At 42.4% G+C, this 13,966-nt stretch overlaps 1 protein-coding gene and 1 pseudogene across 2 annotated transcripts; both read left to right on the top strand.

The window, feature by feature from the left end:
- The first annotated feature begins 11 nt into the window (after positions 1–11).
- Positions 12–2,033, top strand: LOC135555117 (eEF1A lysine and N-terminal methyltransferase-like). 2 transcript variants are annotated; one of them, XM_064987476.1, is made up of 3 exons: positions 12–426; positions 550–781; positions 1,800–2,033. In XM_064987476.1, the coding sequence occupies exons 1-2, from the start codon at positions 274–276 to the stop codon at positions 778–780; spliced, it is 384 nt and encodes a 127-aa protein (XP_064843548.1). In that variant the 5' UTR covers positions 12–273; the 3' UTR covers position 781; positions 1,800–2,033. The 2 variants fall into 2 exon arrangements, with proteins under 2 accessions (XP_064843548.1, XP_064843549.1); XM_064987477.1 differs by having other exon boundaries at positions 1,701–2,033.
- Positions 2,034–3,158: 1,125 nt separating this feature from the next.
- The window catches only part of LOC135556868 (dynamin-1-like), a 46,702-nt pseudogene continuing 35,894 nt past the window's right edge, over positions 3,159–13,966 (top strand).

Raw genomic sequence — 13,966 nt, 5'->3', positions numbered from 1 at the left:
TGTACAGCTGGAAATAATGTCCGGGTGAACATACCATGTCGGGTAGACGGCAAACTAAAATGCAACCATTTATATTTAGAGAACGGCATATTTTGGACAAAATGACGATACAACAGTTGCCATCCGTAACTTAGTAAGTTAACAGTTATGATATCCTGCAAGTGACTGAATCTTAGCTAGCTTGTTTAAAGCTATTTGAAAGTTGCCTTGCATGTTAGTTTGTTGAAGTAGCCCACAGAGATACACCAGGATACACCTTGCTACCTAGTGAAAATGAGTCTTCTAACTCGCACTACCGAGGGGTTCAGCGCCACTGAGTACTGGGAACGCTTCTTCAAGAAGAGAGGAGAGACTGCTTTTGACTGGTGTGGAGACAACAACAAACTCTGTGGCATGCTGCTCAAATACATCAAACCTCGGGATAAGGTGACAACCTAGGCTTACACCAAAGGCACCCTACACATCTGTAACACCACTTTTACGTCCTGAACCTGAAATCCATGTACAAGACATTTCTTCTATTTGTCTCTCACTTGTCTCGTCTCCCAGATCTTGGTGGTGGTCTGTGGTAACTCTGAGCTGAGTGAGCATCTGTATGATGTCGGCTACAGACATCTGACCAACATTGACATCAGTGAGACGGTGGTGAATCACCTGACCTTCCAGAAGGTGGATGCCACACAGACCCCCAATGAGGACGGAAGCTACACTGGACAAGGGGACACTGGACACCATGGCCTCCCAGGAGGAGGGGGTTCTAGCTGGGAGGATACTGGCTGAGGTGGGCTGGGGGTGTGAGGATGTTGAGTTGTTAGACAGGGATTATAGCATCAAATTAAATGTACTTATCTCAAAGTGCTGTACAGAAACCCAGCCTAAAACCCCCAAAAGCAAGCAATGCAGGTGTAGAAGCACGGCTTTAACAGGGCTTTAACCAAAGCCAGCAGCCCTGCACATAGAGTTGCACTCCATGAGTGTCTGTTAGTAATATGTGTTTGCCATGTATGTGTCCCAAAGCTGAGGGAGTGAAAAGGATCAATGGTGTAGGGGCTAATTTGACCCTCTATAGCTACTACCATTGAACCAGCACTCATGCAGACTAGAGCGAAGTGCGATCCCGACACGTACCACGATATGTTTGGAGTTTGCGCAATTTAATATAAAAGAATAGACTCGTGCCTAAGTACATAAAAAGTGCATCTGTTTGTTTGATTTCGAGGTGTGACACGTAACAAGTGAAATCCCTCCCAAATTAAATGTTTAACGGCTACTGAGGTTTATCTTATTAAACAACATGGGGATTAATATGAATGTTAATGTGTTAATATGAATTTAATGTTTTTTTATTATTTCAATGTGGAACATAATTGCCTCATTCATGTCACGACTGTGTCCCGAAGTTGAAGGGTTTATTGATCTCCTTGCCACTCTGCAAGTCACCTTGGAGTTTCGTCAGCAACACGTGACAACGGATGGCCCGCCGAATGACTTAGTTTAGGGGGGGTTGTTTGGGTTTGACAGTAAACCTTGCTCTTCCTGTGTCAACCCCCACAGTGCCTCAGGGCAGAGAGTCTGATTGGCTGTATGGCTCAGCTGAGGGTCGTGGCCAAGTTAATCACTTCGTGCCTATCCACACACACCTGCCAAACATCGGTCTGTGTTTGAGACTTTTTCTCAAATTTACTTTTATTTGCCTGCAGGAATTTGTCACTTGACACTTCAGGTCTGCGGAATCAGCTAAATGTATTCTGTCTGTCATGTCTCCTCGAACCTCTGTCTGTCCCACCTTCCCTCTCTAGACGTCCTAGTGTCAGTGCTCCTGGTGGGGCTGGGTGGAGGAGGGCTGGAGCTGGACCCTGCAGTGCTGAACCTGAAGGTTGCATGAGGAGAGGAGGATGAGATGGATGAAAAGAGGGGAAGACCTTGTGAACAAGTATCATGATCTCATACTTTACTATATACAAAATAAAAACATGTACAGATGTAGTTTATGCAAACACTATCAATCAAGTAAAGAATGTTTTATTCTCAAACTTCTCTCTGGTGTTTATTGATGATGAACCCTGCAGTGATTTTCTCAGGATTACAGTTGCTTTTGAAACTATTTTATTTTCTATCAGACTTTAACTATCTCAAATATGTTACACAGATGCCACCCCTTCTGATTTTAGACTGCAGTCCCTCACACACTCTCTCTGACTGCTGAAGAGTGCAGCAGTGTTATTTACAGTAGATTCATCTTGCAGCATGTTCACAGTATCTCTGCGAGTTGGGTGCTTTGAAAGGTGGGATTTATAACCCTGGACTTGAGGCGGGAATATTTTCTGTCTTTTGGGAACTCAGTCGCAGATTTTTGCCTATTTCCAGAGCGAGAAGCCCTTTAGCTGGGTTTCCACTAGATGTCACAGTCAAAATAGCTGTATCGTACAAATGTATGAAAAACATTTAACCTTCATTTAGGGTTAGGCATACGGTTAGTAGTGTGGTTAACGTTAGGTTTAAAATCAGATTTTATGAAGATAAATTGTAGAAATGGACGGGGTTTATGACTGTAACGACCCGTTAACGTTAGCTGCCTGTCAGATGAATCGAACTGTTATCGAATTGTTGCTTAAAACTGAACCGAACCAGAACTAAAGTCCACCGGAGGAAATGTTATCTTCGCGATTATCTCTTTGACTTTTAGGGACTGACTTTTTGAACAATAGGCTATATATAAACACGGTGTAACTTGTTGGACGGACGTTTGGGTCCGGCTTGGGTGCGCGGTGACTGGACCACTGTTAGTTGCCAACTAATTGGACTGGAGTCACTACTTGACAGTAGGTTATGTAATCAGCAAGACAAGGCAAAAATGACAACTTGCAAAACAAATAAAAATATCAATAATTGCTAGGTATACAAACGTTATATTTGTGTTTTAGTGGCATGCGGACCGGGCAGTTGGCTAACATTAATAAACATCACTCAGCACTTGAAGTAGCTTTTAAATTTAGCTAAGTTCCTTGCACTTTTTGTTGTCAGCTAACGTTAGCTATCAATCTTGAAACTATCCCAATAACATTCAAATGTTTCTCTTTGACTGTCTTCATTGTTTTTCAGCTTTACCGAACCATAGTGTTTGGATGGTGTTGTGTGTGCAGGTGGTTGAAAGTTGGATGGACAGCTCCATCACCATGGGCAACAGGTTGCAGGACGCCTTCAGCACCATGGACCAGAGCTGCAACCTGGACCTGCCACATATAGCTGTAGTTGGCGGCCAGAGTGCAGGCAAGAGATCATTATTGGAGAACTTTGTTGGCAGGTATAGTAGTCTAATATAGGGATCAACAACACATCAGATAAACCATCCATAATGTTATTCAATAATCGGTTACTCAGATGCTGTCTGTTTTGAGTTTGGCAGAGATTCAGGAGCACCGAGATCTTCTGCACAGATTCTGCCAGACCTGGGCCCTGACAGTAAATCTCAGTAAGACCAAAATATTGGTGTTCCAAAAAAGGTCCAGTCGCCAGGACCACAAATAAAAGTTCCATCTTGACACCGCCCTAGAGCACACAAAAAACTATACATACCTCGGCCTAAACATCAGCGCCACAGGTAACTTCCACAAAACTGTGAACGATCTGAGAGACAAGGCAAGAAGGGCATTCTATGCCATCAAAAGGAACATACAATTCAACAATTCAACATACCAATTAGGATCTGACTAAAAATACTTGAATCAGTTATAGAACCCTTTGCCCTTTATTGCTGTGAGGTCAGGGGTTTGCTCACCAACCAAGAATTCACAAAATGGGACAAACACCAAATTGAGAGACTGCATGCAGAATTCTGCAAAAATATCCTCAGTGTACAACGTAAAACACCAAATAATGAATGCAGAGCAGAATTTGGCCGATACCTACTAATGATCAAAATCCAGAAAAGTGCCATTAAATTCTACAACCACCTAAAAGGACGCGATCGCCAAACCTTCCATAACAAACCCATCACCTACAGAGAGATTAACCTGGAGAAGAGTCCCCTAAGCAAGCTGGTCCTGGGGCTCTGTTCACAAACACAAACAGACCCCACAGAGCCTCAGGACAGCAACACAATTAGACCCAACCAAATCATGAGAAAACAAAAAGATAAGTAGGCAGACCTGGCTTTCAAGAGAAGACAGGCTATGTGCACACTGGCAACAAAATGAGGTGGAAACTTAGCTGCACTTCCTAACCTCCTGCCAAATGTATGACCATATTAGAGACACATATTTCCCTCAGATTACACAAATCCACAAAGAATTCAAAAACAAACATGATTTTGATAAACTCCCATATCTACTGGGTGAAATACCACAGTGTGCCATCACAGCAGCAAGAGTTGTGACCTGTTGCCACAAGAAAAGGGCAACCGGTGAAGAACAAACAATTGTAAATACAACCCATATTTATGTTTATTTATTTCCCCTTTTGTCCTCTAACCATTTGCACATAGTTACAACACTGTATATATACATAGTACGACATTTGTAATGTCTTTATTTTAATGTTTAATGTTTAGTGTTCATTTTTAATGTTTATTTCACTTTTGTATATTATCTACTTCACTTGTTTTGGAAATGTTAACATATGTTTCCCTTGCCAATGAAGCCCTTTGAATTGAATGGAATTGAATGATTCATGGCTCCCAACAGTTGAGCTCTCCAAATGAATGCACATGGCAGACAGACAGCCTCTCCTATTCAGTGAGGGCTGGCATGGATTGTTTACTAAACCCTATGCCAATATAGCTGTGTTTGTGAATCAGAGCTTTCTCAGTAGTAGTCAGTCACCCACCAATAATGAATTCAGTTATGCGACAATAGGCATGATGCTTAACAAGTGTTTTGTTGCACAAGCAAATGTGCAGATATGAGAGAGAGGAGACTATGATACACTTTCCCACTCTCTCTTTCTCTCGCTCTCTTAGTATGGTTGGTATGGAATACTGAAGTATGGATACCTGACATGGCTTTGTGACAGTAGTGATGATGTCTGTGTGACAGTGACCAGCACTTGGTAACGTATTAACCAGGAGCCCTGGTCAAAAGTATTGTACTAAATAGGGAATAGGGTGATGTTTGGGATGCAATCACTGACTTAATGTCTGATGCCTGAATCCAGCTGTTTCTCCAGCCCTGAGTGTCAGTCCTTGCTTCCTGCAGGCGTGTTGTCACAGCTGGATTATAAATGGTAGGATACTATAAAATAAACTCTGAAGCAAGACAACAGGAAAATGGTGGCACCCTGAATTTGGAATAAAAGACTAGAAATAAGTGATTTCACCCATTATTTCTTTGTAGAGTTTATACTGTAGCCTGAGTGGGGGAGAAAGGAAGACTAGCCGTTAAGAGCGTTGGGCCAGTAACCGAAAGGTCACAGGGCCTCTGCTAAATGACTTAAATGTAAATGTAATGTCAAATGAGTGTGGGGTCATTTTGACATTGAGATTTAGATGTATTTTATAGTTGCCTCAGCGGGGCTGTTAGACATGTTTCAGCTTCCAATGTTGTGTTTATACCCGCTCTTGTCTTTTAACACTAGAACCCCCTGGCCTTTCAGCATATAAGTACCCCGGGCGTCACCTTTAGCATATGCATCAGATGCATTTCAACCCGCAAGGTGCACAAACATGCTTGATAAATACATGCTTGATAAGTAGTTCATAAACTATAGTAAGGGATTAATTGAATGAAGAAATATTTATGGAAATATATCAATAAAAAAAAGTTGTTTGTTTAGATAGAGTCAAGGATATGTTTTGTATAATTCTACAAAGTCCTAGAAAAAACACAGGCCTAAAGCCTAGTTATTTCTCTTGCAATAAAAACATTAGTGTGATTTATTTGATCAACTTTTTTGTAGATACGATTAGTAATAGTAAATAATAAAGTCCAGTTCCAGCTTCTTTTGACAAAGTAGAAACCAAAAATATTATAATAATAAAACCAGCCAGCTGTACAGCTGAAATGATTTGCCGTATTCCTAAACAAAAACACCAGTGCATGAACAATTGTAAAGGAAGAATTGCATAAAGAAATATTTGTGGAAATATATTCATGACAAGATATAAAAAAAAAACATTTGTTGATTGTATCGGACACTGTTTTGTGCCCTTATACTCGTGCCTTAACGCATTAATCAATCGTGTCTTCTCTTTATGCTTAGGGTCCACAGTCAGCACATAGCTTCGGGCTTTGTGTAAGCAAGCCCCACAAACAAATCGATTGCACCACACATAGTTGATGAGCCTTGTTTTGTGTACACCTGCCGACTTGACATTGTGTCTTGTTTATGCCAGAGTGGGAGCTGTGGTGCTTGGGGCGCACGCACGCACGCGCGCACACACACACACACACACACACAAAGGCTCAAAGCAACACATTGCAGGGTCGAACAATAACAATGGCCCACTTGCCTGGGGCCAGTAAAAACATGTTGGGCCAGTGGATCTTGTCAGGCACTGGCCCGACCTGGCCAGTAACTTCTCAGCGCATTTGGCATTCCAGTTCGACATTAACATCCTCTGTCGCAGTCTGCCAGAGAAAACTGCGGGTGCCGCGTCGCGGTCAGCACCGCATTGTTTGATTTGAATGAGGATTTCTACTTCAATGAGCTTTCTTCTTAAATGTACATATTTCTCATCCCGGAACCGGCCCAAACCCCAACACTCGAAGAAGGAATAGGCGACATTATAGAGGCTGACGTTTGGGATACCTGACAAGACTACATCGGCGAGTGTATTAACCACCCAACCCTCCGTTCTATTGGTGAACTTGCAATCACCGGAGAATAAACTGGAGAGCTCCGTTCGAGACTTTCCTATTCACGTGATCTGAAGAACTGTAATATCCTATATTTCTTTGTTAACAACAGCTGGTGTGCAATCTCTAATTAAGGAAGTCTCGAGGGTCTGCTCACCTCATGATAAGGTGTAGACCATGCTATTTACCAAGAGAGTTTTCATCTATATTTTTCGTAGCTGTCTACTTACCACCACAAACCGATCCTGGCACTAAGAGCGCACTCAACAAGCTGCATAGGGCCGTACGCAAAGTAGGAAATGCTCACCCAGAGGCGACGCTCCTAGTGACTGTTATTTGTAATGCAGGAAAACTGAAATCCGACTTACCTCATTTCTACCAGCATGTCACCTGTGTAAATAGAGGTGAAGAAACTCTAAATCAACTTTACTCCACACACAGAGACATATCAAAGCTCTCGCTCGCCCTCCATTTGGAAAAATCTGACCATAACTCTATCCTCCTGATTCCTACTTATAAGCAAAAACAGGAAGTACCAGTGATGCGCTCAATACAGAAGTGGTCCGATGAAGGCCAGATTTGTGCAATATACGACTGATTGTTGTCCTATGGACAGAGTCTCCCACCTCAGCTGTAGATCTCTGCAGTTCATCCAGAGTGATCATGGGCCTCTTGGCTGCATCTCTGATCAGTCTTCTCCTTGTATGAGCTGAAAGTTTAGAGGGACGGCCAGGTCTTGGTAGATTTGCAGTGGTCTGATACTCCTTCCATTTCAATATTATTGCTTGCACAGTGCTCCTTGGGATGTTTAAAGCTTGGGAAATCTTTTTGTATCCAAATCTGGCTTTAAACTTCTTCACAACAGTATCTCGGACCTGCCTGGTGTGCTCCTTGTTCTTCATGATGCTCTCTGCGCTTTTAACGCTTTTTTTGCTGCACTGAAAGTAAAGGTGCTGAATAATTTTGCACGCCCAATTTTTCAGTTTTTGATTTGTTAAAAAAGTTTTAAATATCCAATAAATGTCGTTCCACTTCATGATTGTGTCCCACTTGTTTTGATTCTTCACAAAAAATACAGTTTTATATCTTTATGTTTGAAGCCTGAAATGTGGCAAAAGGTCGCAAAGTTCAAGGGGGCCGAATACTTTCGCAAGGCACTGTATGTGAGAATACTGTTCATCGACTCAACGTTCAACACCACAGTGCCCTTCAAGACCCTGGGACTGAACACCTCCCTCTGCATTGGATCCTGGACGTCCTGACAGGACGCCCCCAGGTGGTGAGGGCAGGGAACAACACATTCGCCACGCTGACCCTCAACACGGGGGTGCCTCAGGGGTGCGTGCTTAGTCCCCTCCTTTACTCCCTGTTCACCCACGATTACATGGCCGCTCACGACCCCAACACCATCATTAAGTTTACCGACAACACAATGGTGGTAGGCCTGATCACGACAATGATGAGACAGTCTATAGGCAGGAGGTCACACTGCCAGGACAACAACCACTCCCTCAATGTCATCAAGACAAAGAAGCTGATCGTGGACTACAGGAAACAGAGGCCCGAGCATGCCTCCATTCACATCGACAGGGATTTAGTGGAGCGAGTCGAGAGTTCCTCGGTGTCCACATCACTAAGGACCTACAGTATCATTGTCCAAATACACCAACACAGCCGTGAAGCAGGCACGACAACACCTCTTCCCCCTCAGGAGGCTGAAAAAATGTGGCATGGGCCCACAGATCCTCAAAAGGTTTTACAGCTGCACCACTGAGAGCATTTTGACTGGGTGCACCACCGCTTGGTATGGCAACTGCTTGGAGATACAGAGGGTAGTGGATATGACGCACTACATCACTGGGGCGGGGCTCCCTGCCACCCAGGACCTCTATACGAGGCGGTGTCAGAGGAAGGCCCTAAATACTGTCAAAGACTCCAGCCACCCAAGTCTCTGCTACCGCACGGCAAGCTGTACCGGAGTGCCAAGTCTGGGACCAAAAGACTCCTGAACAGCTTCTACACCAAAGCCATAAGACTGCTGAATATTAATTAAATGGATACCCTGACTATTTGCTATGACCATCTTTTTATTTGCACTGACTCTATGCACATTCACTGGACTCTAACCATACAATCACACATACTACACTGACACTCCAACACACATATACTGTACCAATACTACATACGCTGACACACACAGAGAAAACACACCCACACACACATGCATATTGACGCCACACACCCACACACTTTTACACTATTTCACACTCTTCACATAAGCTGTTATTACCTATCCTGATTCCCTAGTCACTTTCACTTTTTATTACAAGATCAGCATTAAAACCAACCACCTTTTCACTTTCATGACATACAGCACAAACAATTGTTTGCATCTCTTGTTTTGTTACTTCTCTTTAAAAATACTCTCTTTATTGTTACTTCATTATATATATATATATTATATATATATGCACATACAGTGCATTTGGAAAGTATTCAGACCCCTTGACTTTTTCCACATTTTGTTATGTTACAGCCTTATTCTAAAAGTCATGAAATCGTTTTCCCCCCCTCATCAATCTACATACAATACCCCATAATGATGAAGCAAAATAGGTTTTTAGAAATATAAGCATATTTATTAAAAATATAGAACTGATATCACATTCACGTAAGTATTTAGACCCTTTTCTCAGATCCTCTCAAGTTCTGTCAGGTTGGATGGGGAGCGTTGCTGCACAGCTATTTTCAGGTCTCTCCAGAGATGTTCGATCCGGTTCAAGTCCGGGCTCTAGCTGGGCCACACAAGGATATTCAGAGACTTGTCCTGAAGTCACTCCTGCTTTGTCTTGGTTGTGTGCTTAGGGTCGTTGTCTTCTTGGAAGGTCAACCTTCAGCCCAGTCTGAGGTCCTGAACGCTCTGGAGCAGGTTTTCATCAAGGACCTCTCTGTACTTTGCTCCATTCATTTTTGCCTCGATCCTGACTCGTCTCCCAGTCGCTGCTGCTGAAAAACATCCCCACGGCACGGTGCTGCCACCACCATGCTTCAACGTAGGGATGGTGCCAGGTTTCCTCCAGATGTGATGCTTGGCATTCAGGCTAAAGAGTTCTATCTTCCGGGAAACTTCTTTCTCATGGTCTGAGAGTACTTTAGGTGCCTTTTGGCAAACTCCAGGCAGGCTGTCATGTGCCTTTTACTGAAGAGTGGCTTCCGTCTGACCACTCTACCATAAAGGAAAGTTCCATCTGGAATGTTCTCCCATCGCCACAGAGGAACTCTGGAGCTCTTTCAGAGTGAACGTCGGGTTCTTGGTCACCTCCCTGGCCAAGGTCAATGCTGCAGAAATGTTTTGGTACCTTTCCCTAGATCGGTGCCTCGACACAATCCTGTCTCGGAGCTCTACGGACAACTCTTTCAACCTATTGGCTTGGTTTTTGCTCTGACATTCACTGTCAACAGTGGGACCTTATATCGACAGGTGTGTGCCTTTCCAAATCATGTCCAATCAATTGAATTTACCACAGGTGGACTTCAATCAAGTTGTAGAAACATCTCAAGGATGATAAATGGAAACAGGATGCACCTGACCTCAATTTCGAGTCTCATAGCAAAGGGTCTGAATACTTATGTAAATAAGGTTTTTCTGTTTTTTGTTTTTTTATACGTTTGAAAACTTTTTTTTTCGATTTGTCATTATAGGGTATTGTGTAAAAGAATAATGCTGTAAAGTAACAAAATGTGGAAAAGGGGAAGGGGTCTGCATACTTTCCGAATGCACTGTGTATACAGTACCAGTCAAAGGTTTGGACACACCTACTCATTCAAGGGTTTTTCTTTATTTTTACTATTGTCTACTTTATAGAATAATAGTGAAGATGTCAAAACTATGAAATAACACATGGAATCACGTAGTAACCAAAAAAGGTTAAACAAATCAAAATATATTTTAGATTTTAGATTCTTCAAAGTAGCCACCCTTTGCCTTGACAGCTTTGCACACTATTGGCATGCTCTCAACCAGTTTCATGAGGTAGTCACCTGGAATGCATTTAAATTAACAGGTGTGCCTTGTTAAAAGTTCATTTGTGGAATTCCTTTCCTTCTTAATGCATTTGAGACAATTAGTTGTATTGTGACAGTAGGGGTGGTATACAGGTACAGTAGGGGTGGTATACAGAAGATAGCCTTATTTGGTAAAATACCAAGTCTATATTATGGCAAGGACAGCTCAAATAAACAAAGATAAATGACAGTCCATCATTAGTTTAAGACATGAAGATCAGTCAATCTGGAAAATTTCAAGAATCTTTAACGTTTCTTCAAATGCAGTCGCAAAAACTATCAAGCGCTATGATGAAACTGGCTCTCATGAGGACTGCCACAGGAAAGGAAGACCCAGAGTTACCTCTGCTGCAGAGGATACGTTCATTAGAGTTAACTGCACCTCAGATTACAGTCCAAATAAATGCTTCACAGAGTTCAAGTAACAGTCACATCTCAACATCAACTGTTCAGAGACAGCCTTCATGGTCGAATTGCTGCAAAGAAACCACTACTAAAGGACACCAATAACAAGAAGCACTTGCTTGGGTCAAGAAACACATTAGACCGGTGGAAATCTGTCCTTTGGTCTGATGAATCCAAATTTGAGATTTTGGGTTCCATCTGCCATGCCTCTGTGAGACACAGATTAGGTGAACAGATGATCTCTGCATGTGTGGTTCCCACCGTGAAGCATGGAGGAGGAGGTGTGATGGTGTGGGGGTGTTTTGTTTGGTGACACTGTTGGTAATTCATTTAGAATTCAAGGCACACTTAACCAGCATGGCTTCCACAGCATTCTTCAGCAATACGCCATCCCATCTGGTTTGTGCTTAGTGGGACTATCATTTGTTTTTCAACAGGACAATGACCCAAAACACACCTCCATGCTGTGTAAGGGCTATTTGAGCAAGAAGGAGAGTGATGGAGGGCTGTATCAGATGACCTGGCCGCCACAATCACCCAACCTCAACCCAATTGAGATGGTTTGGGATCAGTTAGACCGCAGAATGAAGGAAAAGCAGCCAACAAGTGCTCAGCATATGTGGAAACTCCTTCAAGACTGTGGGAAAATAATTCCTCACGAAGCTGGTTGAGAATGCCAAGAGTGTGCAAAGCTGTCATTAAGGCAAAGGGTGATTTTAAAATCTTTTTTGATTTGTTTAACACTTTTTTGGTTACTACGTGTTTCCATGTGCTATTTAATAGTTTTTATGTCTTCACTATTATTCTGCAATGTAGTAAAAATAAAGAAAAACCCTTGAATGAGTAAGTGTGTCCAAACCTTTGACTGGTACTGTATATATATATATATATATATATATATGCAAGGAGGATGATGATCACCCAGTCTCATAACCTCTTACTCTCATAAGGGGAAGAAATGGAATTCCTTCCATATCAGCCCCTATGAGTTGGATCGCAGAGTGAAGGAAAAGCAGCTAACAGAGAATGCCAACACAACGCCCAGCATATGTGGGAACTCCTTCAAGGCTTTTGGAAAGCACTCTAGGTGAAGCGGTTTGAGAGAATGCCAACACTTTTTTGGTTACTACATGATTCAATATGTGTTATTCCATGGTTTTGATGTCTTCACTACTATTCTACAATGTAGAAAAGAGAAAAAAAATAAGAAAATTCCATGCATGAGCAAGTGTGTCAAAACTTTTGACCGGTACTGTGTGTGTGTGTGTGTGTGTGTGTGTGTGTGTGTGTGTGTGTGTGTGTGTGTGTGTGTGTGTGTGTGTGTGTGTGTGTGTGTGTATATATATATATATACAGTTGAAATCAGTAGTTAGATCGGAGCCATTAAAACTCGTTTTTCAACCACTCCAACATTTCTTGTTAACATACTATAGTTTTAGCAAGTCGGTTAAGACAGCTACTTTGTGCATGACAAAAGTAATTTTTCCAACAAATGTTTACAGACTGATTATTTCACTTATAATTCACTGTATCACAATTCCAGTGGGTCAGACGATTGCATACACTAAGTTGACTGTGACTTTAAGCAGCTTGGTAAATTCCAGAAAATGATGTCTGGCTTTAGAAGCTTCTGATAGGCTAATTGACATCATTTCTGTCAATTGGAGGTGTACCTGTGGATGTATTTCAAGGCCCACCTTCAAACTCAGTGCCTCTTTGTTTGACATCATGTCGAAATCAGCCAAGAGAAAGAAATCAGCCAAGACCTCAGAAAAAAATTGTAGACCTCCACAAGTCTGGTTCATCATTGGGAGCAATTTCCAAATGCCTTAAGGTACCACGTTCATCTGTACAAACAATAGTACGCAAGTATAAACACCATGGGACCAGCAGCCCTCATACTGCTCAGGAAGGAGACGCGTTCTGTCTCCTAGAGATGAACGTACTTTGGTGCGGAAAGTGCAAATCAATCCCAGAACAACAGCAAAGGACTTTGTGAAGATGCTTGAGGAAACTAGTACAATATATCTATATCCACCGTAAAATGAGTCCTATATCGTTAAAACCTGAAAGAACGCTCAGCAAGGAAGAAGCCACAGCTCCAAAATGCCATAAAAAAGGCAGACTATGGTTTGCAACTAAGATTATACTTTTTGGAGAAATGTCCTCTGGTCTGATGAAACAAAAATAGAACTGTTTGGCCATAATGACCATCGTTATGGTTGGAGGAAAAAGGGGGAGAATTGCAAGCCGAAGAACACCATCCCAACCATGAAGCACGGGGGTGGCAGCATCATGTTGTTGGGGTGCATTGCTGCAGGAGGGACTGGTGCACTTCACAAGATAGATGGCATCATGAGATGAAAAATTATGTGGATATATTGAAGAAACATCTCAAGACATCAGTCAGGAAGTTAAATCTTGGTCACAAATGGGTCTTCCAAATGGACAATGACCCCAAGCATACTTCCAAAGTTGTGGCAAAATGGCTTAAGGACAACAAAGTCAAGGTATTGGAGTGGCCATCACATAGCCCTGACCTCAATCCTATAGAAAATCTGTGGGCAGAACTGGAAAAGCGTCAGCGAGCAAGGAGGCCTACAAACCTGACTTAGATACACCAGCTCTGTCAGGAGGAATGGGACAAAATTCACCCAACTTTTTGTAGGAAGCTACCCGAAACGTTTGACCCAAGTTAAACA

This window comes from Oncorhynchus masou, chromosome 15, assembly GCF_036934945.1.
Source record: "Oncorhynchus masou masou isolate Uvic2021 chromosome 15, UVic_Omas_1.1, whole genome shotgun sequence".
Lineage (NCBI taxonomy): Eukaryota > Metazoa > Chordata > Actinopteri > Salmoniformes > Salmonidae > Oncorhynchus > Oncorhynchus masou.
This window is presented reverse-complemented; position numbering and strand designations above follow the sequence as displayed.